This window comes from Pongo pygmaeus, chromosome 7 (assembly GCF_028885625.2).
Source record: "Pongo pygmaeus isolate AG05252 chromosome 7, NHGRI_mPonPyg2-v2.0_pri, whole genome shotgun sequence".
In the NCBI taxonomy this organism is placed as follows: domain Eukaryota; kingdom Metazoa; phylum Chordata; class Mammalia; order Primates; family Hominidae; genus Pongo; species Pongo pygmaeus.
This window is the reverse complement of record NC_072380.2, coordinates 40,340,324-40,366,955: the sequence shown is the minus strand read 5'-3', so window position 1 is coordinate 40,366,955 and position 26,632 is coordinate 40,340,324. Positions and strand designations below refer to the sequence as shown.

At 41.4% G+C, this 26,632-nt stretch overlaps 1 protein-coding gene and 1 pseudogene across 2 annotated transcripts in view; one reads left to right on the top strand and one right to left on the bottom strand.

The window, feature by feature from the left end:
* Nucleotides 1-77: 77 nt before the first annotated feature.
* IDO2 (indoleamine 2,3-dioxygenase 2) overlaps nucleotides 78-26,632 on the bottom strand; it is a 66,144-nt gene continuing 39,589 nt past the window's right edge. Inside the window, exons 7-10 of one of the 2 annotated variants that reach the window (XM_054499156.1) lie at nucleotides 26,422-26,539; nucleotides 11,167-11,218; nucleotides 2,761-2,909; nucleotides 78-1,223 (exon numbers count right to left, since the gene is read on the bottom strand). In XM_054499156.1, the coding sequence (XP_054355131.1) occupies nucleotides 868-1,223; nucleotides 2,761-2,909; nucleotides 11,167-11,218; nucleotides 26,422-26,539 (675 nt within the window). In that variant the 3' untranslated portion in view covers nucleotides 78-867. The remainder of the gene's footprint in view (nucleotides 1,224-2,760; nucleotides 2,910-11,166; nucleotides 11,219-26,421; nucleotides 26,540-26,632) is intronic. The other variant, XM_054499157.2, reaches the window with a different exon arrangement.
* On the top strand, nucleotides 17,784-18,561 carry LOC129042853 (nuclear transcription factor Y subunit beta-like; annotated as a pseudogene).

The window sequence follows — 26,632 nt, the reverse complement described above, 5'->3', positions numbered from 1 at the left end:
ATACATATGTAACAAACCTGCACGTTGTGCACATGTACCCTAGAACTTAAAGCATATATATAAAAAAAGAAACCAAGTCAATAAAAGTATTTACATTTATTTGCACACTAAACACATCGATTTACTACTTATTCCCAGTTTTCTTATTTACTTATATAGGATCCATTCATTCATTTTACAAATACAGATTTTCAGAGTAAGAAGAGAGAATAATTCTTCTAAAAATAAAGGCATTACAATAGAATTTGCAAATCTGGGTACCATGTGGAAAGTCTCATCCATTCCCGTATCATTAACTGCTCATTTTCAAACTAGTGACTTCCAAGTCCCTATTGTCAGCATCCTCTACTTCCCATCTCCACTGGAGCATTTCCAACCTCCTGCCACCAACTCAACACATTCAGGGAGAAGAGGGCTGGTCTGGGACCACAGAAATCCTTATTCTAATCTTGGAGGCAGTGCTCAGTATGAACTTAATGAATTGTTAAGTGAATTTGTTTTTTTAAGAAAATCAACAAGTAATGTATCCCCGGGCAATTTTATCTGATTTTTGAAATTTAGATTGGTTTTCCATTACTTGGCAAAGAGAATGGCGTACAGTCAGTCCTCTGGGGGTTCTGCATGAGGAAGTATCCATTATACTTGCTGTTAAGCAGTGATCAGGTAGGGAAGGAAAGGCTTGGCCACATCAACTGTCCTTGGTGAAGTCAACAGCTCTCAACAAGGAGAATATAGTGCTCTGTAGAGCAGAAACATGAACAGGGCTGAGATCCTTCCTGGATGATCCCAGGCAGAACCCTGACCCTCATTCTCCAGGCCCACCGGCCCTCCATGGGGGCTCTGCATTGCTGGGGAGAGGGCAGCCTCCTAACCACGTGGGTGAAGGATTGACTCCAAGGTCTTATCCCTGACACTCTTAAGGAAGCTCATAACTGCGGTTCCACCTGTGCCCCTGTCTTTTAAAGCCTGAGGAGGCCCTGGGAGATGGTTTGGCTTCCTATGCTTTGCCTTGGCTGCAGCTGTGATGAGGTATTTGGTGACCATGGTGATGTGATAGCTCCGCAGCTCTGCCAGGGCCTGCACACACTGGTTATAAGCTGTCAGCAAGTGGTCCTGTCCAGAGGACAGGACATAGTCCCTCAGGGAAGGTGCTGAGTGGATGTCTTCTATGAAGGCCTTATGGGAAGGAGGCATGTAATCCCTCATTCTGTACAGAAAGTCAGCTGAAAGAAACAATACAGCATAATGTCATAGCTCCACATGGAAATATAGCAGAGCTCGTCTGCTTCTTCTTCTTTTTTATTTTATTTTTCTCTAGACAGGATCTTGCTCTGTTGCCCAGGCTGGAGTGCAGTGGCATGATCTCAGCTTATTGCCACCTCTGCCCATGAGTTCAAGTGATCCTCCCACCTCAGTCTTCTGAGTAGCTGAAACTACAGGTGTGCGCCACCACACCCAGCTAATATTTTTTTGTATTCCTCTTAGTAGAGACAGGTTCTTGCTATGTTGCCCAGGCTTGTCTTGAACTCCTGGGCTCAAGCGATCCACCTGCTTCAGACTTCCAAAATGTTGGGATTACAGGCATGACCCATGGTACGCAATCTTCTCTGCTTTTTCAGACAAGAAGGCACCAGAAACTGTTGCTGGTGTTCTAACTCAAATCTACCTTGGCCCTTTTGTTTGCAGACTTCATGTACTCAAATGTATATTTCTAACTGTTGACAGGAGATGGAGAAGAGGAAACGAAGTAAGAACATCTCAGATGACAGAGTTGGAACTAGATTTGTTTGCCAATGTATAAATATTTACTACATAACAAATGTAAACAAAGTATCCCGTTGGTAGCTGCTATAAGGAATATCTTCAAATGTAGGACACAAACCCTTGAAATGACTAGCTGAATACTCTGGTGAATTTTGTTTCCTCAGTGCTTTGTTTTGGAGGGAGCACAAGAAAAGGTAAAAGTTATATAAAGCCCGTGAAGGCAAAAAAGATAAAGAATGAGTCACTGTTTTAGTAATAGCCTCTTGAAGCCAAGTGGTTTAAAAATCAAATCAATAGATATTTATAGGAAATTCGTTATGGGTTTAATATTATGCATGGTAAGTAAATCAACCATTAACGTCACCAAATGCCAAAATCCATGAAAAATTATGACAGTTTTAGAGAACTGACTTGAATCTATGACACTAAGTTCTGGTGATTCTTTTTCTTCTAATCCAACTTGAAAACTCCATAGTATGAAGTGTCTTTTTTGCAACTGTTAAAAACTTAACTTGATCCTGGCAGGTAAGAAAATGAGCAATTTCAAGCTTCCAGGTTGATAGATCCCTCTGCTGGTATAAATAGATTTGGCTAGAGGTTGCACCATTTTGTGGGGAAGGACTTTCTTGGAAGAGCCCAGACCTGTTTCTGGCTGGCCCAGACTCATAGCCTTCAAACTCCACATCTCTCCCCCATTTCAGAAAAAGGAAGCTAGTGTCTAAAGATCCAAACCAAAGTGATAGTGAACAGTTGGAAACAGCAACATTTTAAGATTTGGAAGTAAAACCCAAGATCAAGCTGAGATCTGATATTCCAGTATTAATTGACTTGACACAAAAACATTGGCAGTCATGCAGTTTCTTGGCTGACTTAGAGAAGTATAAACTTCATGACATTTTAATTTATATTTGGTTTTATCAATTGGTTAAAAAAAAAAAAAACCACCTCTCCTCTTCCTCCCTCTCCTCTCAAGGGAAAACAAAATGTCTGACTTACCACTTTCCTTGCTATGATTAATGCCTAAGAACTCATCAAAGGCATGAAGCACTGTGCTCTGAGCTGCACTCCCGCCAGAGTATTTCAGGGGCTCTTGGGAAACTCCTTCATATCTCAGCCCTGCAGGCATTGCTGGGTTGTCTTTCCATCTAAACAAGAGAAAAGTGAGAGAGATGAAAGGGGTGCAGGGAGGTAACGGTATATTTTCTGACATGGAAACTGAGAGTGAATGAGAAAGGGAACATGATTTCAATGGTAATTTTAGGGTGAGGGATTGGGGATATCTTTGTAGGGTAAGTACTGAAGCATCATCTTCACTCCAGCTTCATAACAAGCTATAAAATCACAGCCCTTTTCTTCCTCATCTAAAGGGTTATTCCAGAGAGGTAAAGGCTATTTAGAGAGGAATTTGTGGCACGGGTTCCATGACATATTTATTGCAAATACTCGGTTATAAAGATGTCCTCAGTGTTGATCACCAGCAACATTTTAGGGGCTCTGGAAAAATCTTCTTCACTTCCTTTGCTAATCTCAACCTTGATGACCAGATACTTTTCAACTCCGCCAAGTAAAGAGCCTCACAAATATACACAAACACCCACAATTACATACACAGATACACACAAATGAACACATACACACACACACACACCCCTTTGCCCTTCCCTGAAACAGTGATAGTTGTTAAATAGTCATCACATTAAACTACCAATTCTGGATATTACTCAACTTTGTAATCTATGATGTGCAGATGTTACCTGACTTCGAGGATGCCTTTATCAAGTACTTTGTTGACCACAGGTATCGATAATAAGGATGGATGAGAAGAGTAACAGCAGGAAGCACAGAGCAAGCCTGTGCCTCACCAGAGGCTGAAGTCAGGGACATGCAGAAAGCCTGGGACTGGGCTGCCAGCCATGCTCCATGAAGCAGCTGTTCTCCTCTCCTCCCTTCCCTTCCCCTCTTCCTCTCCTCTCCTCCCCACCTTTCCTCTCCTTCTTTGTCTCCCTGATTCCTGTTCTTCACTGTTTTCTCTGAGATCCCCCTCTTTATGCCTCCATCTGTTTTACTCATTTTCCTGTGTCTGACTTTGCATAGTCTTGAACAATCACAGAGTGTGTGGGGGTGACTTTATAATGAGTCCAAAACAAGAACAAGTTCATGTCACATTTGCACCTACCATGCTATATAGTGTATAAAGCATCTTCACATTCATTTTCTCTTTTGACTTCTTGTGTGTAGATCAGGACAGGTTTTTGGAGTTTTTTTAATACTTCATTTCATAGATAAAGTAACAAAGACTCAAAGCAATTAAGGTTCCAGGGTCATACTGTTAAAGGATGATAGAACCAGAACTTGATCCCCATACTTGCAATTTTCTATCTTCATTTTTACAAGAACCCCATATGTGGATTTCCATTTTTACTGAGGAATATCGTCTTTTCCTCCTATAGCCAGAAACAAACTACTTTCTCTGTTATGAGTTTAAACAGCAGATTGACATTGATGTTGCACGTTTTTTTCTATAATTATAAAAGTCATTTTGCTCAAGAGAAGGGACATACACACACACCATATACACATACAAAAGCCACAGACAGACTGCCGTGTTTGCTGTTCATGATATTTTTCAAATACTGCTCTGAGGCTGGAAGTCTGTAAGCAGCCAGGTTGTTTTCATTGGGGGTGCTTTGGGTTGGCTGTGCTATGGCTTTCACTGGATAAACAACACAGTGGCCTCTGCAATTGGGGCAACATCATTCTGAAAAGAGATGTGGTACAGAAAGCAGTGCAGGGGAATGGTGGGAAGATGAAAGGAGAGGTTACTACTGCCAGGTCCTGACAGGCTGCAGCTGTTAGGAGCAAGGCCTCTACCTCAAGCAGATATGGAATTTAATTTTACCTTTGCTATTTATTAACAGTGAGCCTTGGCTTAGTTCGTTAACCTCTCTAAGCCTCAGCTTTCTCATCTGAGTAAATTAGTATCTCCCTTATTGGATTATTGTGAGAACTAATTAAAATAATACCTGCCCAGGGCCTGGAACATGTTAAGCATTCAGTGAATACTAACCATTTTATCATATTCTTTAGAGTGAGTGGGATTCCCGGCTCCCCTTTCATTACTGTGTAACTTTGTACAAATCTTTCTGAGCCTTAGATTTCCAATTTGTATTTGCTTCCTACAGCTGTTAAAAAATAAAATAAGCTCCAGAGAGGTTTTGTGACTCGTCCAATGTTAAGACACTGGTCCAATAAAGTTGATGAACAACATTTTATGGGGAAGAAACATGAAAGACATAACCGCTGTTGGGTGATATATGGGCACAATTATTCGGGTTTTTCTTTGTAATCTGGTTGATGGTCTTATGTAGTCATTTGGGGCTTTTTCACTAGCTCCTTCCCATCTTGAGTACTGCTAAATATTGCACTCTCAAAGGGTCAGTCCGTGGACTGCTCACTGCTCTCAATTCCCAAATGGTTTTATCTAGCCTCATAGATTTAGAAAACAACTATATCCCAGCTGGATGGGGTGGCTCATGCCTGTAATCCCAGCACTTTGGGAGGCCCAGGAGGGGAGATCGATTGAGGTCAGGAGTTTGACACCAGCCTGGTCAACATGGTGAAACCCCATTTCCACTAAAAACGCAAAAATTAGCCTGGTATGGTGGCACACACCTGTAGTCCCAGCTACTCGGGAGGCTGAGGCAGGAGTATCACTTGAACCCAGAGGCAGAGGTTGCAGTGAGCCGAGACTGTGCCACTGCACTCCAGCCTGGGCGAAAGAGCAAGACTCTGTCTCAAAAAAAGAAAAAGAAAAAGAAAAGCCTATATCCTGACTATTTACAAATGTAAAAAGCTATTTACACCTATAGCTGGACCTCTCCCCTATATTCCAGACTCATACATCCAACTGCCTACTTGATATGACTGGGTCCCCAAACTGATCTCCTGATTTCCTTTCTTCTTTGCTAAACCTGTTCCTCCTATAGTCTTCCTCACTGGAGTAAATGATGTCTCTATTCTTTCAGTGAATCAGGCCCCCAAAACCTGCAAATTATCTTTGACTCATATCTTTCCATCAACTTTGATTTCAGTATATATCCAGAATCTGACCATTTCTCAACACCTTTAGCCCTTGTGCCCTAGTACAAGCCACCACCCTGGATTGTAGTGATAGCTTCTTAAATATTTTCCCTGTTTCCATCTTTATTCTTGGAGTTTATTTCCTACTCAGTCAATACAGAGATGATTTGCAACTGAAGGCAGATCACATTGTTATTCTTTTCAAAACGTGTCAATGTTGTCCATCTCACTCAGAAAAGAAGCTGACAAAGCTCTACATGATCCGGTCTCTACTGTCACCTCACTCTTTCTCATTCTCCCCTGAGTGTTGCGGCCCTGCTGGCTTCCTGCAGCTCTCTTCCACCATGACCAACACGCTTCCACCTCAGGGTCATTGCACTTGCCATTCCTTCTTGGTGGCTCACTCCCTCACTTCCTCCAGGTATCTGCTCAAATGTCATAGAGGGCTGTGGCACTCTTGGACCACAATAAACAAGAAAATTTGGCCACAACATTCAACAGTCCTTAATACTCTCTATCCTGCTTTCCATTTCTTCATTGTGCTTACCATTGTAATGTATATTGTATGATGCTTTTATCAGATTTGCTTGTGTATTCATTGTCCATCCCCCCCTCCCCACACTGCATTGAAATGTAAGCTCCAGAGGGGCCAAGTTGAGGGTTGGTTTTACTGCTCTATTCCCGGCACCTAGAACTGACATGGGGTAGGCACTCACTAAATATGTGATAAACGAATGATTTAAAAATAGCATACTACAAGTATGTATTATATATCCAGAATATGTAGACCCAAGCACAGTTCTTGAAAGAATGCAGCCAACTTAAAAGAGCCATCCAATGTCTCAAATGGCCAAGAGACATTAATCAATCTGCTTTCAGTGCCTCACCCTGAAGAGGATTTCACATTGAAGGTGACAGAGAAAACACCAACATACAAGTCCAAAAAGATAAAAGAAGCACATCTACTTTCAAAACTCATGTTCTCTAGGTTGGTAATTCTAGTCTGAGGAAGGGAAATTGTGTTTCTTTGAGCAGCCCAAATATTGTTCCCATACATTCTCAGGTCCAAGCTGCTACTGTGAAAAAAGAGGAACTATTTTACTTTCAAATATCTGTAGGCACGATTATTTTTAGCCTTTCTCATAGCAACTTTCTAGCAACCCCAAGAAAACGGGAAGTTTTAGTGGGAAAAAAAAATGAGATGACTTTTTTTTTTTTTTTGCAAGGGCTAACTTCCTGAAGAAATTGAATGTGAGTGGGAACTAAAGGGAATGAATATGCGTCATCTACACATGAAATATCTCCATTCTCCTAAATAAGAATGTTTTTTAAAAAGTAAGCAAAGAGGCCAGGTGTGGTGGCTCATGCCTGTAATCCCAGCACTTTGGGAGGCCAAGGTGGGCGGATCATCTGAGGTCAGGAGTTTGAGAACAGCCTGGCCCACATGGTAAAACCCTGTCTCTACTGACAATACAAAAATTAGCTGGGCACTGTGGCAGGTGCCTGTAGTCCCAGCTACTTGGGAGGCTGAGGCAGGAGGATCGCTTGAACCTGGGAGGCAGAGGTTGCAGTGAGCCAAGATTGCGCCATTGCACTCCAGCCTGGGCGACAGAGCGAGACCTCCATCTAAAAATAAATAAATAAATAAATATAAATAATAAATCAAAAATAGGATAAATCAAGAACAAAAAAGCAAATTTATATTTTTCAAGACAATGCTAATGGGAATTCTCAGTAATCCAGATATTTTTGTCCATCTACACTTATTAATGCATGTAGGATTTAGTACTGGTCACTTAGCTACATGGGAAATATTTTGAGGGTAAGAAACAGAGGGGAGGCATTTATGTAAATCAAAGACAAAATGTGTCAATGACTCCGAATTTATTTTAATGAAAGTAAAATTACATTCTAGTACCCATCTAATCATGGCAATTTCAGAATATATAGTTCATCCTCATCAGATGCTTCTGACGTAAGGAAGAAGTAGCATCAATTTATCCCTTGAAGGATACTGTGGTAGGTATAATTCTAAAAATGGTTCTCCAAGATTCTTATCATAATTCTTAGAACTATTAGTATTATGCTATAGCATGTCTGTCAGTATGATATATTATGGCAAACGGGACTTTGCAGGTGTAATTAAGATTATTAATCAGTTGACCTTGACATAGGGAGTTATCCTGAATTACCTAGGTCAGCTGAATCTAATCACATAAGACCTTTAAAATCAGAGAGTTTTCTCTGGATAGAGGCAGAAGGAGAGGTGAGAGAGAATCAAAGTGCTAGAAGGATTAGAATTGTCAGTGCTGGCTGGGCATGATGGCTCATGCCTGTAATCTCAGCACTTTGGGAGGCCGAAGTGGGAGGATCACTTGAGGTCAGGAGTTTGAGACCAGCCTGGCCAACATGGTGAGACCACATCTCTATGAAAAATACAAAAATCAGCCGGGCTGGTGGCAGGTGCCTGTAATCCCAGCTACTCGGGAGGCTGAGGCAGGAGAATCACTTGAACCCAGGAGATGGAGGTTGTGGTGAGTCGAGATCGTGCCACCGCACTCCAGCCTGGGTGACAAAGCAAGACTCTGTCTCAAAAAAAAAAAAAAAAAAAAGAAGTGCCAATGCTGAGAAGGAAAAAAAAAACACATGACAAGGAATACTGGATGCCTCAAGAAGCTGAGAGCAGCTCCTGTCTGACAGCCAGCAAGATCTCAGTTCTAGAACCACAAAACACTGAATTCTGACAACAACCTAAATGAGTTTTGAAGGGAATTCTTCCCCAGATCTTCAGTTAAGAGCCCCGCTCAACAGATAAATTGACTTTGGCTTTTTGTGACCCCAAATGGAAAAGTCAGTTGAGCTTGCCTATGATTCTGACTTACAGAATTGTGAAACAATGAATGCATATTGTTTTAAGCTGCTAAATTTGTGGTAAATTGTTACATAATGAGGGAAAACACATAGATTTCGAGAGCAATGTGAAGCACAAAGGGATTTTCCAGAATTGGGGTGCTTCCTAAATCCCAGTCTGTTTCTGCATCTATAGTATAAGCCTGCTATGTGGTAGCATGAAATTTTTAAAAATGGTCCATTTTTCTTTTTCTAATCCTATCAAAGGTATACAGAGAAAGCCTAAATACTAAGACACACTCCCAGCTCCATTTCTGCACCCTTCTTTTTGTTTTCCCTTTCCCCCATAAACCATACACCCATTACTCTCAATCTTGGAAACCTTCTTGCTTCCACTCTGTACCCTCTACAAGGAGGATTCCATCCTCACTCCCTCCCAGGCTGGACTCTGTTTGAAGTGCTTCACACATCAAACTCACCCAATCTGGAGAAAATACTTAGTATATGTTGCACCAATGTAATACAGTAGATTGCACCAATGTAATATAGTAGATTTTTAGCATTTGCATGTCTGTCCTTGCACCAATGTAATATAGTAGATTTTTAGCATTTGCATGTCTCTTGCTGTATCCAGACACAGCTTCAGATTATTTCTATTGATAGCACTTCAGGTATCTCCTAGTTAATAAGATGGCCCACTAGATGATATCTATTTGACATATTCAACTCATCCAGCCATTGCCTCCACCTTTCATTTTTCACTGTTTAAAAATTAAACAAAAACAAACCAGAAACTCTTAATTTCCAAAGTTAATAGGAAGGCAATCTGATTAAAACATGTGAAGGAAGGAATGGCTAATTTGTTTAAGCAAAGCGAGTATCTAAAAGTAGAGTTATCGGCCAGGCGTGGTGGCTCAAGCCTGTAATCCCAAAATTTTGGGAGGCCAAGGTGGGCAGATCACCTGAGGTCAGGAGTTCGAGACCAGCCTGACTAACATGGCAATACCCCGGCTCTACTAAAAATACAAAAATTAGCCAGGCTTGATGGCAGCCACCTGTAATCCCAGCTACTCGGGAGGCTGAGGCAGGAGAGTTGTTTGAATCCAGGAGGCAGAGGTTGCTATGAGCCAAGATGGCACCACTGCACTCCAGCCTGGGTGAAAAGAGCAAGACTCTGTCTCAAAAATAAAATAAAATAAAATAAAATAATAGTAGAGTTCTCTGTGTGAAGAAATTTCAAGCCATGTGACAAAAGAAGAGTACTCAGAAAATATGAAAAAAATGGTTTGGGGTAGTGTCTTAGTTTGTTCCTGTTGCTACAACAAAATACATTAGACTGGGTAATTTGTAAATATAAATGTTCCTTAACTCACAGTGGGTTATGTCCTGATAAACCCATTATAAGTTGAAAATATTATAAGACAAAAAATGCATTTAATACATCTGACCTACCAAACACCTTAGCTTAGCCTAGCTGCCCTTAAATGTGCTCAGAACACTTACATTAGCCCACAGTTGGGCAAAATCACCTAACACAAAGCTTATTTATGTCAACATGTTGAATATGTTATGGAATTTGTTAAATACTGTACCGAATGTGAAAAACAGAATGGTTGTATGGGTACTCAAAGTAGTTTCTACTGAATTATGCTTTTGCATCAACATAAAGTCAAAAAATGGTAAGTCAAACCATATTGAGTTGCGGACTACCCATAACAGAAATGTATTTCTCACAGTTCTGGAGGCTGGGAAGTCCAAGATTAAGGTACTGGCAAGTTCAGTGTCTGGTGAGGGCCTGGTCTCCACGTCCAAGGTAATGCCCCAACTCCTGTGTCCTCACATAGTGGAAGGGACAAGGAATGGAAGAAAAAAGGAGCAAAAAGGGCCAAGTGAGCTCCCTCCAGCCCCTTTATAAGGGCATTAGTTCCACTCATGGGGATTGTTTTCTCCTCTCAGAGGAGACATAGTCACCTCCCAAAGGCCCCACCTTCGAATACCTCACCATCACAATTAGTTTTTAACATATGAATTTTGGAGGGACACATTCATTCAAACCATAGCGTAGCTCTTCCAGGAACTTTAGAAGAAAGCTTCGATGCTATCCAACCCTATACTACACTCCCCACCCTTCTACCTGCCTTAATAACAAGAAGAAAAAGTAGATGTAAGTGATAGAACTGTGTGAGTGACATACTGTGTTTTTCTCCTTCTGTCTTTGAGCTAGAATTCTAAGAAAAGTGAATATAAACGGATCTGAATTGCCTAGGAGCAAACACTCTTAACTGAAATATTTAGCCCTCAGTGTTATTTGTTGTGCAGATGGTATCCCACTTCTTTTACCTGAGAGTGGATCCCTAGCAAGAGTCACTTGATATGTTTCTTGTGCTAGGAAGCTTCTGTCTCTTTCTCCCATTATACATTCAGTCAATGCTACAGAGACTTCACACAGGAAAACAACTGAACTATACTTACCCAGAGAGAAAGATCCGGATGACTGCATAAAATATGTCTGGATCTACATAATCTGGAGAAGCAATCAAAATGTGAACTTTACTACAGGCAAAGAAAGCAATTGGTTACATGTGCATGGGCCCTGCTGCTCTCCTGGAGCTCCTTCCCTATCTGATATGCACGGAGACCTGGAATGAAAGCTGCAGCAATGGGGGATAGAATGTTCTCTTCAGCAGTTGCCCTCATGGGTGCTCCCAGAACTTCTAAACTATTCCATATGTTGCCCTTTGCTATTTGTGGTTCTTCCTTTCTCTGTACTTAATAATAACAACAAAGAGAACAAGGCCATCTTTTAAAATTTTGTATTTTAAACAGGCAGTGTTTGAGAAAATGAAGGAAGGGAAAAGAAGAAAAGCAGAGAGAATTACTCTCTCAGGGTTTTCACGAGAGATGAAAACTAAATTCACCGATGCTCAACTGAAGGTCTGAATATTCAGTGAAGGATACAAGAGTGGAGCAAGTGTCCTTTGCCCAGGGATTGCCACACTAGGTCAGAGACAGGTTCACTTAGCTTCATGTTTAGCTACCTTCATTAATATAAACAACTATTTTTGATCTATACCAATGTTTGACGATAACTGATTCTTCCAGTTTACTAACTTGTATGTAAGGAAGCCTGCCCTCTTATTTGTACTAAATTTCTTTTCATCAACTTTTGAAGGTTGTTCTATTGTTTTCACGTAGTGGGACTCCTCTGAATTCTGTCACCTGGCATATGCCTATCTTACTGAGATCACTGTCTGTGTCTCTGTTTCTGAGATTATCTATCTATCTATCTATCTATCTATCTACCTATCTATCCACCTATTTATCTGCATCTTTTATGTGAGACCTAAATAATAACATCTCCATACAATCAACTTCCTTTTCCAACCATCACACATAGTCTTTGATCCTATTTCTTCTTCCAGCTCCCTAATTTCTCTGAAGCGTCCATGAGCCTGGGTGACTCATGTCTTCCTTCAGCCTCCAGCCCTTCAGATGCTCCTTGGTGGTGCCACATTCTGTCTGCTTACACGTGACAATGCCCCATGTGCTAGATTTTTACTGGGTCCTACTCCTATGTCTTTTTTATTTGATGCTCTCTTTTCACCAAAACTGCTAAGAAACTACTACTTTTTGCTGAAGCAGAATGACAGGCAATACTTTAATATTTTGCCCAACTTAACATATTAAAGAAGGAAAAGTGAAATGACCATTTCAGTAGGTGTGAAATATCTTCTACGTAAAATGATTTCAATCGATGTAAAAGAAATCCATTCATGATTAAAACAAACATGCAGAAAACTTCAGCTAATTAGGAATAAGAGATGTTCTTAAATGGATAAAAGGAATCCACAGAAAGCCTATGGTGCATATTATACTTAACAGTGAAACAGTAAAAGCAATCTTTTTTTAAATGTGAAACTAAACAAAGATCAGCACTTCCACTCAATACTGTGTTAGAGGTCCTAGCCAGGAGAATAAGAAAAAAATTATTAAAAAGAAATAAAAGTTGTAAATTTTATAAATGAAGAAGCAAAGCATGCTACTCAAACAATATGATTCATAAATAGAAAACACATATAATCTACTGATAATTATTAGAATGAATAATAGTGTTTACCAAGGTGCTAGATTTAAGGTTAATATTCAAATATCAACATCATTTTTGAAACTGGCAATGAACAGGTAAGAGGCAGTTAAATAGAAAAACACCATATTTATTAGAAACAAAAATATCAAGTAACTGTGAATAAAGCAGAAGATAGGTAAGCCCTTTAGCTTGAAAGAAATTGAAGAAAAACTAGTAAATGAAAGGATATAGTCTCTTTTTCTCATTTGTTTTATTTTATTTATTTATTTTTTGAGATGGAATCTCGCTCTGTCACCCAGGCTGGAGTGCAATGGCATGATCTTGGCTCATTGCAACCTCCGCCTCCTGGGTTCAAGCAATTCTCCTGCCTCAGCATCCTGAGTAGCTGGGACTACAGGCATGTGTCACCACACCTGGCTAATTCTTGGGTTTTTAGTAGAGATGGGATTTTGCCATGTTGGCCAGGCTGGTCTCGAACTCCTGACCTCAGGTGATCCACCCGCCTTGGCCTCCCAAAGGGATATACTCTCTTATACCATGTTCATGGACAGGAAAACTCAATATGAATACCTAAAAGAAGAAATGTATTGAAGAGAAGAGTTCTCTGTCTGGATATATTTCAGGCCATGTGACAAAAGAATATTGAGCAATATGAAGAAATGATCTGAGGTGGTTTACCCAGGAATTTTAGTTATTTTATGCTATTCTCTGCCTCTCTTTTGGCCTTATTCATAATACAGAAATATTGAATAGATAATCAAAATCAAGTCATTTTTCTCCAAATTAATGTAGACATTTAATAAAATTTGAACAAAATTTCCAACGTGGATATTTTATTTTATTTATTTATTTATTTTTGGAGATGGAGCCTCACTCTGTCACCTAGGCTGGAGTACAGTGGCATGATCACGGCTCACTGTATCCCCCACCTGCCAGGTTCAAGAGATTCTCCTGCCTCAGCCTCCTGAGTAGCTAGAATTCAAGTGCCTAATGTCCAGCTAATTTTTGTATTTTTAGTAGAGACGGGGTTTCATCAGGCTGGTCTCCAACTCCTGACCTCAAGTGATCCGCCCTCCTTGGCCTCCCAAAGTACTGGGATTACAGGTGTGAGCCACTGCACCCAGCTCCAACATAGATTTTTAAAATGGAACTTGGCTAGATGATTCTAACAGTCTATATGAAGGTCTTAGTCCAGGATAGCACAAGCGATGCTGGAGGAGAAAAGCAAGGTGACAGGATTTGCTCTACTTGAAAATGAGGAATACCACAAGGCTAGAGTTTTTAAGGCAGATGATATCGTTGCAGGAAAAGACAGATAATGAAACAGAACAGAGAGCCTAGAAAACACATCCATTCATTTTAGAAAATCTGACACAAGACTGTGCTAATACTGCAGGTTTGTGCTTATCCATAGGAGGGAAATATAATTTATTTCTTATCTCATACTACTTACAGATAATTATAAGTAGCAAGTAGTAATTATATGTGAATTAAAAACTAAAAAGTGAAAGACAAAACAGCTTTAGAAGAAAATACATAAAAATGTATTTATGGGCCAGGCATAGTGGTTCACACCTATAATCCCAGCACTTTGGGAGGCTGAGGCAGGTGGATCACTTGAAGTCAGGAGTTTGAGACCAGCCTGGCCAACATGATGAAACCCTGTCTCCACTAAAAATACAAAAATTCGACTGATGTGGTGGCACATGCTTATTATCACAGCTACTTGGGAGGCTGAGGCAGGAGAATTGCTGAACCCAGGAGGCAGAGGTTGCAGTGAGCTGAGATCGAGCCACTGCACTCCAGCCTGGACAACAAAGCGAGATTCTGTCTCAACAACAACAAAAAAGTATTTATGACTTATGATGATGGGATAATTTCTTATTCAAGACCTCTTAAACCACAGACTTTCACAAATGATTTACAGGTTGGCTATATTTAAATTAAGAACTTTTACTTTCAAAAGGCGTAAGACAAACCATAAAAAATGCAACACATACAATAAACAAAAATCAGCCTTCAGAGTGTACAAAAAACATTGAAAAAAACAAGTAAGATAAAAGCCTAATTACTGGGCGCAGTGGCTCACTCCTGTAATCCCAGCACTTTGGGAGGCCGAGGCAGGCAGATCAAAAGGTCAAGAGTTTGAGACCAGTCTGGCCAACATAGTGAAACCCAATCTCTATTAAAAATACAAAAATTAGCTGGGCATGGTGGTGCACGCCTGTAGTCCCAGCTACTCTGAAGGCTGAGGCAGGAGAATTGCTTGAACCCGGGAAGTGGAGGTTGTGGTAAGCCAAGATCGCACCACTGCACTCTAGCCTGCAACAGAGCGAGACTCTGCCTCAAAAAAAATGAGGAAAGACACATATTTTACAGAAAATAGGCATGAATGGTGAGTACCTGTATACACAGAGAGAGAGAGAGAGAGAAAGAGGAGATTGTTAACTCATCAGAAATCAGGGAAATCAGCTGGCCACAGTGGCACACGCCTACAATCAATCTCAGTACTTCGAAAGGCCAAGGTGGGAGGATCATTTGAAGCCAGGAGTTCAAGACCAGCCTGGGCCATGTAGCGAGACCTTGTTTCTACATAAAAATAATTTTTAAAAAATTTAAAAAGGAAATCAGAGAAATGCAAAGTAAAACCATGATGAAGCACCATTATACACCTATCAGACTGGCAATAAACAAATAAAAGACTGAATGAATGAATTAGTGAATGAAGAAATGAAGTTGACAACACTAAATGTGATGGGGAGGTGGAATTTCAACTTAGTTCAAACATTGTGAAGAACAATTTGGTGTTGGCCAATAAAATTAAAGATGCATGTACAGTCCTGTTGAACAATTCAACTCCCTGGTGTCCACCCTACAGAAAACCTGAACCACGTAAACTTGTAGCTATGGGCATGAATATATGTAATGACATCGCTTTTCATAGCAAAACAAACAAACTCAAAACAAACAAACAGAAATAAGTGCAGAATAAGTAAATTGTAGTCTATTTGTACAAAATGATGCTATATCGCGGTGAAAATGTGCTATGTCTATATGACCAATGTGAATGACCCTTAGTGAAACAGCAAAATTGCAGGAAGAAATTCATACATTTTAATTCTTTTTAGACAAGGTTCAAAACAATACAAGACAAAATAATAGATCATGATAATATGTTGTTTAGGAATACTTTTTTTTTTTAAGACGGAGTCTCCCTCTGTTGCCAGGCTGGAGTGCAGTGGCGCGATCTCGGCTCACTGCAACCTCCACCTCCCGGGTTCAAGAGATTCTCCTGCCTCAGCCTCTTGAGTAACCGGGACTATAGGCATGCCACTATGCCCAGCTAATTTTTGTATTTTTAGGAGAGACACGGTTTCACCATATTGGCCAGGATGGTCTCAATCTCTTGACCTCATGATCCGCCCGCCTCGGCCTCCCAGAGTCCTGGGATTACAGGTGTGACCCACCAAGCCCGGACAGGAATACTTACTTTTTTAATAGTGAAAGTATACTGGATGTTTTATAATCACCTTAAATTAAATGTCTTTAAAAAATTATCTTTGATTATTTTTAAAGAAATTATTTAATTTATGAAGTCTAGGTAAGACATGCATTTGGCACACAATTTACAAAGTTCAACAAGGTAGCTAATGAGAAGTATGCTTTCCTCCCACTTCTGACTCCAACAATCAATTCCTCTCACCAAAAGCAACCCATGGTCACTGGCTGCCTCTGGTGAATGTTTATGGAGAATATTCTCAGATTGGCTATTGGGCAAGACTTCTAAAGCTTACAATTGACCTTTCTTCTCATCCTCTTGAGGAAGAAAATAAAAAGTTTAACAATTTTGGCCAGGTGTGGTGGCTCATGCCTGTAATCCTAGCACTTTGGGAGACCAAGGCAGTGGATCACCTGAGGTCAAGAGTTTGAGACCAGCCTGGCCAACGTGGTAAAATCCTGTTTCTACTAAAAATACAAAAATTAGTTGGGCATGTTGGCAGGAGCCTGTAAAAATAAAAATTGTGGCCGGGCATGGTGGCTCAGGCCTGTAATCTTAGCATTTTGGGAGACCAAGGTGGGTGGATCACCTGAGGTCAAGAGTTTGAGACCAGCCTGGCCAACATGGTGAAATCCTATTTCTACTAAAAGTACAAAACTTAGTCTGGTGTGTTGGCAGGTGCCTGTAATCCCAGCTACTCGGTAGGCTGAGGCAGGAGAATCACTTGAACCGAGAGGCAGAGGTTGCATTGAGCCAAGATTGCACCACTGCACTCCAGCCTGGGCAACACAGCAAGACTCCGTCTCAAAAAAAAAAAAAAAAGAAGAAGAAGCAGAATGAAGCCCAAGACCAATAAATTGAGCAACCCAAAAAGTAGACAGATACAGAGAAAGAGGTACACGTAGTCAGGGGAGAAAGATAAACCGACAGCTAACATCTCAATAGCAACCATGGAAGCCAGAAGCTTTTGTACTGATATATTCAACATCCAAAAGAATATAGCTGCTAGCAAAAATATCCTTCAGGAATTGAGGAGAAATAAGGCAACTTTTAGAGGGGAGAGTTTACCACCAGCAGACACTCACTAGAGGAAGTCTTAAAGGATGTTCTGAAGGAATTTCTAAAGGAGTGAGGACAAACTTTAGAAGCATTAACATGCGGCTGGGCATGGTGGCTCACTCCTGTAATCCTAGCACTTTGGGAGGCTGAGGAAGGTGGATTTCCTGAGCTCAGGAGTTTGACACCAACTTTGGCAACATGGCAAAACCCCATCTCTACTAAAAATACAAAAAAATTAGTGGGGTGTGGTGGTGCGCACCTATAATCTCAGCTACTCGGGAGGTTGAGGCACGACAATTGCTTGAACCGGGGAGGCAGAGGTTGCAGTGAGCCGAGATCATACCATTGCACTCCAGCCTGGGTGACAGAAAGAGACTCTCTCAAAAAAAAAAAAAAAAAAAAAAAAAAAAAACAGAAGAAGAAGAAAAAAAGCATTAACATGGGATGGAGGGGAGTCTGAGTCCTGGAAACAGAGCTCCACACTGGAACTGGTTCTCTTGCAGTCATTTTCTGTCCAACCAAACAGCTGATCAGACATGGGAGCCAGCCAGAGCTGCACTGGAGATGAATGGGGACCGCTGTATGACACGTGCTTCTGCACTGGGAATTTCCGAAGACTGCACTGGAGGAGTCATTATGTTATACAGCCTCATGATGACAGTGACGACAGCATGAATGGTCACGAAGATACAAAAAATGTATATTTTGTTCAAAAATATATTTTTCAAAAGAAAGTTGCAGAGAACAAAACATACATTTTTTGATTGCACATGTCACTAGGATAATGAAACATGCCATATCTCAAATGGGAAATGCCCAAGAAAGTGTTAAAGAATGTGTACGTGTGTTCATCAGCTTTATAACCCCCGAGGCAAGTGAAAGATGCCTCCAAGAGAAATGGAAATGGCCAGTGGAGAGGATCTTCTCTTTGCCATGTCTACCATAGGCTTTGACAGTTATGTGGAACCTCTAAAATTATCCCTCAGAAACTCAGAAAGTCTGTGAAAGGAGAGAAGGGAATTGGTGGAGAAGTCAGAGCCACAGATGGGCTAAGTGAAGAGCTTACAGAATAGGCATTTGCTAGCCAGTCACCAGCCGGCTTCATACCTGCTGCTGGGTAACAACAAATGTTATGACTTATGTACCACCATAGCAAGAGATTTCTGGTGTTCAACAAATTCTCTTTCCATGCTCTGAAGAAATGATGGGATGGGGAGTGTAGGGAAGTGAGACTGTGTGATTCTGGAATAGAAATATCAGAAGACAATGACTGGTGAAAAAGTGTCCCTTTGTATATTAAGCAGCTGTAATGTAACTTCCTGATGTTTGGCTAGTTGAGGTGTTAATTCTGACTAAAGAATCTTTTTCATAAATGATATTTATTTATTTATTTATTTATTTATTTATTTATTGAGACAGGGTCTCACTCTGTCCCCAGGGTTCAGTGAAATGGTGTGACCTTGGCTCATTGCAGCCTTGAGGTGCATCCTCGAGGTGCATCCTCCCACCTCAGCCTCCTGGGCAGCTGGAACCACAGGCACTCACCACCATTCCCATCTAATTTTTGTATTTTTTTGTAGAGATGGGGTTTTGCTATGTTGCCCAGGCTGGTCTCAAACTCCTGGGTTCAAGCGATCCTGCCTCGGCCTCCCAAAGTGCTTGGATTACAGGCATGAGCCACCGCATCTGGCAATGATTTTTTTTTTTACTTTGGATTTTAAAAGTACAAAATATTTTTATTTCCTACGAGAGTTTATTCTTCTGTAAGACTCCTGCATATATTGTATATTACAATTTATTACTGTCAGAAATTTGTAGACAGTTTCTTATTTTCATATTGAGTCATGCCACTTTTGTAATTCAGGAAGCAGCTGGGTTAATTCATAAAGTCTGCCCTTTTAATAAAATATAATGGTAGAGTTCATTTTGAATGCAAGTTGCTTGTGTTACAAATTTGTATTTGTCTTGGTTATATATCTTGCATGATAGTTTAGCTAGAGTTTTAGCATTTACTGTATTTATTAAAATGATTTCTTTTGTAAAGCATTCATAGCTTGAGCAGCACCATTTTTCAACAGTGTAACTGAGTAAGTGTGAATGCAGAAGCAAATATTGTCTGCCCTATTAAACTTAGTGCCGATTAGCAGTGTTTACAATGTTCATTGTGCCTGTTAATGTAGTTTTAGTTATTGGAGCTTTTGTTAACACTAGACTTGTTTTTGAGTTACATTATTAAGAGTGTTGGAATTCATTTAAGTTTAACGTAGTTCTAGTGCTTATAAAATGGTGCCCTTTCATTTAGCATAATTTTTTTTCAAACCATATCTTCAAGTACTACAGTATTATCCTTCAGAAGAATTTTAGGCTGGATGCGGTGGCTCATGCCTGTAATTCCCAGCTCTAAGGGCCAGCCCTACAGGGTCTGTGGGTTTTTCTCCTCGTGTGCGGAGATGAGAGATGGTAGAAATAAAGACACAAGACAAACAGATAGAATAAAAGACAGCTGGGCCCGGGGGACCACTACCACCAAGATGCGGAGACCGGTAGTGGCCCCGAATGCCAGATTGCGCTGTTATTTATCAGATACAAGGCAAGGGGCAGGGTAAGGAGTGTGAGTCGTCTCCAATGACAGGTAAAGTCACGCAAGTCACGTGTCCACTGGACAGGGGACCCCCTTCCCTGTTCGGCAGCTGAAGCGGAGAGAGAGAGGCGACAGCTTACACCATTACTTCTGCATTTCAAAGACTTTTAGTACTTTCACTAATTCTGCTACTGCTATCTAAAAGGCGGAGTCAGGTGTTCAGGGTGGAACATGAAAACAGACTGGGAGCGTGACCGCTGAAGCACAGCATCACAGGGAGACGGTTAGGCCTCCAGATGACTGCAGGCAGGCCTGACTCATGTCAGGCCCTCCACAAGAGGTGGTGGAGCATAGTCTTCTCTAACTCCCCGGGGAAAAGGGAGACTCCCTTTCCCGGTCTGCTAAGTAAAGAGTGCCTTTTCTTTTCTTTTCTTTTCTTTTTTTTACTCTTATGTATAAAGTTTATTGAGATTTTTATATAGCAAAGAAAATAAGCATGACATATCTCAGATCTATAGGAAATCAGGGAAGATTAAACAAAAATAAAAAGTATATTTAAAACGAGTGCCTTTTCTAGGCACTGACGCTACCACTAGACCATGGTCCGCTAGGCGACGGGCATCTTCCCAGACGCTGGCGTTACCGCTAGACCAAGGAGCCCTCTAGTGGCCCTGTCCGGGCATAACAGAAGGCTCACACTCTTGTCTTCTGGTCACTTCTCACCCTGTCCCTTTAGCTCCTATGTCTGTATGGCCTGGTTTTTCCTAGGTTATAATTGTAGAGCAAAGATTATTATAATACTGGAATAAAGAGTAGTGCTACAAACTAATGAAGAATGATATTCATATGTAATCATATCTATAATCTATTTCTAGTATAACTGTTCTTATTCTATATATTTTCTTCATTATACTGGAACAGCTCGTGCCCTCTGCCTCTTGCCTTGGCACCTGGGTGGCTTGCCGCCCACACTCAGCACTTTGGGAGGCCGAGGCAGGTGGATCACTTGAGGTCAGGAGTTAGAGACCAGCCTGGCCAACATGGTGAAACCCCATCCCTAGTAAAAATACAAAAATTAGCCAGGCGTGGTGGCATGCACCTGTAATCCCACTTACTTGGGAGGCTGAGGCAGGAGAATCGCTTGAATCTGGGAGGCAGAGGTTGCAGTGAGTGGAGATCACGCCACTGCACTCCAGCCTGGGCAACAGAGCAAGACTCCATCTCAAAAAAAAAAGAAGAAGAAGAAGAAAAAGAATTTTATAGGCTGATGGTAAATGTCCTCATTTTGCCTTTTAATTGAAATGTTAAGATTCCTATTATACCATCAGGCATCATTGTGTGTACAGACCTTTTGCATGGGTGAGTGAATGGCTGGAGAAGCGAGTGAGGGCTATGAACAGTGTGAATAGAGGCCGTCAACTACTAGTGTGCTCTTGATCTTTGCAGTAAACCAAGCTTAGATAATATAACATCATATAATCTTTTAGTATTTACTTTGGTTGTTTCTTTTTTAAAGTGAGGATTTGTATTTTCTCAATTATTCTTTTGGTGTTAATTAATCTGAAGGTTTTTTTTAAATGGTTAATATCAAAAATTGCTATTATGCAGTCTGCCTAAAAGGAAGTTTAAGTGAATGTCATTTCTGAAGGATACTCCAGTTTATAAGGTAGGAACAATTTCCCAGATTCAGGCTGAACAGAGACATTTACTCTGCCAGAAGGACCCTCTAGGGGCATATTTGGGCTAATCGGAGTTTAGTAACTTCCTCACTTTCTAACCCTATTTAAAAAATAATCAGGCCAGGCGCGGTGGTTCATGCCTGTAATCCCAGCACTTTGGGAGGCCGAGGTGGGCACATCACCTAAGGTCAGGAGTTCGAGACCAGCCTGACCAACATGGAGAAACCCCGTCTCTACTAAAAATACAAAAAATTAGCCGGATGTGGTGGCACATGCCTATATTCCCAGCTACTCAGGAGGCTGAGGCAGAAGAATCACTGAAACCTGGGAGGCAGAGGTTGTGGTGAGCCGAGATGGCGCCATTGCACCCCAGCCTGGGCAACAAGAGCGAGACTCCATCTCAAAAAAAAAAAAAAAGAAAGAAAAAGAAACAATCTTCATTATAGAAAATTCAAATTGAAAAGAAGGAGGGAAGAAGTTAAGCAAAATCAACTATCATCCTCTGTGTTGAAATAATCAACGTAAATATTTTAATAAATATCATTTGTCCTTTTATATTGCTAAATATGTATATTTTTATTAAAATGCACTCATATTATGCAAGTTATGTAGCCTGCTTTTTTCACTTAACAATATATTGTGAACATCTTTTATTTATTTATTTTTTTGGGGACAGAGTCTCACTCTATCGCCCAGGCTGGAGTGCAGTGGCAGGATCTAGGCTCACTGCAACCTCCACCTACCAGGTTCAAGTGATTCTCCTGCCTCAGCCTCCTGAGTAGCTGGGATTACAGGCATGTGCCACCATGCCCAGCTAATTTTTGTGTTTTTACTAGAGATGGGGTTTCACTATGTTGGCTACCCTGCCCTCGAACTCCTGACCTCATGTGATCCACCCGCCTCTTCCTCTCAGTGTGCTGCGATTACAGGCTTGAGCCACCATGTCTGACCTGTGAACATCTTTTCTAGGTCAAAAAGAAAAATAAAGAAATGTTTGTATGATTTCATTATCATATAGAATTTATTAAAGAAGAATCTCAGTGTTAATTACTTTCCAATTGAGTTAGACAAAATAAGTTCACAGGCTAAGATGGAAAATTCCTTCCATGAAATCAAGTGAACTAATGAGAAAGGAACAGTAGCAGAAGTTCACACTACAGCTTAGCCCCAATTTACTCAAAAAGAAACCTGATTTAAATGCATACACTAAATTGTTAGGAAGAAACCCTTCGACTCCTCATTACTGCTAAAAGAAAAAATTCTTAACAGTGCCAATGCGCCAATGGGTCAAGCAAAAGCTGGAAATTCTGTTAATTTGGAAGTAAATAAAGGCAAACATTTCCATGGCTTTTTGGGGAGAAAAATATCCTTCACCTTTTCAGAGAAGAACATTACTTCCTAGAGAACAGGGGCGATCAGTAAGCATGCCAAAAAAAGAAGAAGAAAAAAAAAGAACATGTCTTAATAATCTCAACACTTGAAAGTCTGAAAATAGTTTAACCTTCCAATGAGTCAGAAGGCTCAGACCTGGCTGAGTCGCTGGAAACCAACTCCAAAGAAGGACTGGATGCAGCTCCTGCAGACACGCACAGTTGACAGGCAGCAGGCAGTGGCAGGCTGACATAGATATGGTTGTTTCTAGTACCGTATGGACTTCTGCCTTATGGGGGCAGATTATGAAAATAGACTGGGCTGGTTCTGTCTTCCACTCAGAAGTGAACACTGTACAAAACTGAGAAAAGCTGGGCAAAGGACTAGTGACTCAGGTACCAGGAGGGTGGCTCTCCAAAACGCCACTGCAGTCTGCAACAGGCATTTTCTACTCAGCCCTGAGTGAGAAGGGGTCTACGTGCCTGGAAAGGAAGTATTTATGGATGAAGGGATTAGAGCTCATGACTCTTGCTAAAGCTTGTTTGGTATGCTCCATTTTCGGGAATGGAAGCAGAGGGAAAAAGTCCAGCCAAGCTCTATTTATCATGCAGAAGAAAGTTTATCATTACAAACCAGAGACAATAACTGGAGCGTTCATGTGATTCCTTAAATCTTGCAGTTTCTAGTGTTTGTTACTATTTTTATAACTTTATTTCTTGTGGTTACTATTGCTGCATAGAAACCACTCCAAACGTAGCGGTGTGAAACAACCACTATATTCTGCTGATGGGGAATCTGGGCAGGACAAGGTGGCAACAGCTTGTCTCTGCTCCACAGTGGCTGGTGCCTCAGTTGGGAAGACTTCAAGACAGGACATAAGTTGGGATGGAAGCCTAGAACCATCTGAAGGCCCTTCACTCCTGGGCAGAAGCCAACTGGGGAACCCACACATGGCTCTTTGATGTGGTTTGCCTGTGTCGTTTGCCCAGCAGAGTGGTCTCAGGGTAGGTGGACTTTTTACCTAGTGGCTCAGGACACAAGGTTGAACCTGCATCACCTTTTCTAGTCTTGCCTCAGAAGTCTGTGCTATCCCCTGTACTACATTCTATTGGCGACACATACATCACAAGTAGGGGCACAGAGTCCACCCCTGGTTGAAAGAAATGCCCAGGCCACGCTGTGGAGGAGCGTGCAGGATGGCATGGGGCCATCTTTAGAAAACACAGTCCAATCCATTCAGCTATTTCTCCACATAGATGAATGTGACTAGGAGTAAAACACTGAAACGAAATTATGTCTGTGTGGGAAAATGTGCCTTTTGAGAAAACAAGGGCGGTAGCCCTGGGACCTCCTCAGACGATGAGACCTCCTGCAGAGGCTGAGCAGGAGAGCACAGCATGTTGGCCTGGGCCTAAGAAGTGAGTCTGGGCTGGGCGCAGTGGCTCACGGCTGTAATCCCAGCACTTTGGGAGGCCGAGGTGGGCAGATCACCTGAGGTCAGGACTTCGAGACCAGCCTGGCCAACATGGCGAAACCCATCTCTACTAAAAATACAAAAATTAGCCGGGTGTGGTGGTGCATGCCTATAATCCCAGCTACTAGGGAGACTGAGGCAAGAGAATCGCTTGAAACTGGGAGGTAGAGGTTGCAGTGAGCCAAGATCGCGCCACTGCACTCCAGCCTGGGTGATAGAATGAGATTCCATCTCACAAAAAAAAAAAAAAAAAAGTGAGTCTGAAAGTGAGCCCTAGGAAAGTCTGTGACAGTTAGACACTGCATGCACCATCTTACTGCTACATGCAGTGGGACCTGGTGGAAGGTTTCTCGTACTCTTCCAAAATTACTTCCTTTTGCTCATCCATGTGATCTGAAGACACCTGTACTATCTCTCTAATAGCCTTGATATCCTAAGTGATGGGTTCAGGCTTTCTCGGCAAAGCTAAAACACATCTCATCTCATTTCAGCTTGGCAAAGTCACCATACTACTTAAGGGAGTTGTTTGGCAGAAGACCTACTGATGCGATCATGAGGGCTTTAAAATTAAAATTCAAGGAAATAGAGAAAATACAAATATAAAATATAAAACCAGGAAGTGGATAACCTAATCCTATGATTTCAGATAGATTTTTGCTAGTGCTGAGAGGCTGGGATGACATATTATATTTACTTATTTAATACAAGATAATAAAGCTTGGCAGTACCTAGCGTCTTCCTCCCTCCCTCCTGTCCTGCCTCTTGTAAACACTCTCTTTTCCCAGAATCTTTCTTTCCTACAGGGAAGCAAGATTCAGTGAAAATGATACTTAGACTCTGATTTTCTCTTGTTAAGAAACCACGCTCCTCTCTCACATCCTCCTAAACACATACATTCTTCAGATTCCTCTGAGAAAAGAATTTGAAGAGCCTCCCAGATGTTGGAAACTGAATGCAGTAACCAGAATAAGATGTAACCGGTCCAGGAAGGTTGGGCCCCGTAACTGACCATGCCTGTGTTAACCAGATTAACAGGGAGAGGCTCCCTAATGGAAACCGATATTTATTCTGGAATAGGGCATTGCAATGGGAATACGTGTGCCATAATAAACCATATGGGTATTCAGAGAGATAAAGGAAGACAAAGGTTTTTAAAGGAAAAATGAAGACAATTACGTAACTGTTTTGAGATCATTAACCTTGGCTATGAGCACCAATAAAAAGGGTGGCACAAGGCCAATGTTGGAAAGGCAGTTGCTGGGCAGATGTTGTTGTGTAAGTATTTTTTTGTGTGTGTAAGGTTGTGATGGCCTTTGTGCAAGGTGGTGATTTTTTCAGTCCTTTGGAAAAGATTTTGTTATCAGGCATTTACACATGGGAGCTCTCTCTTTGTAGCCTTGCCCAGCTCTATTTGTCAAGGTTTAAAAATTTTTCTTCAACACAAGTGACTCCATTTTGATTCTGACAAGTTTCCTACCTTTGACAACTCAGCCTGCCCTAGCTACAGAAAGGGAGCACAGGCCATCCTTTAGACAAGGCTTAAAACCAAGGTCAGACATCTCAGGAACCAACAGAGGGGGTTGGAATAAAAGGGGCATTACAGAGTGTAGACAACCTGCTCTGCAGTACCTAACACTGCAGGATGGGGCACGTGCGACCAACATTACTGTGCATCCCATCCCCTCCTCTCAAGACTTCAGGCAAGACCTCAACATGCCTAAGAAATATCTGGCCACTGCAGAAGGGAAACCATCTTAATCATGGGAGAATATAAAGGAGAGGGAGAATACAAAGCTGTGACAATAGCTCTCCAAGATAATATGTGTTTAACCTAAAACAAAGATAGTCCACCAGCATCATCTGGTGGATGAATGTATTATCACCCCTTTCAGGACATGCCTGGTCTCCAGGCCCTCTTCCCCCAAGCAGAGTCCAGGACCCCTGGGGGATCCTTCAGGAGCTTCGGAAGCATCTTACCGTGCATCTGTCCTAAGGTTTTGGTGATGTCCTGAATAGACAGTCTCAGTTGCTGCAGGGCTTGGAGCAGGGCCTCCTGGTTGGGCTGCAAGATAGCATTCGTGGCCTGAACAAGAGCCTGGGGATGAGATTCATGTACACAACTTATTAGCACTCCCTTGAAGTCCATGCAGGCAGAATAAGCCTCATACTATGGGAACCTAGGGAAGGA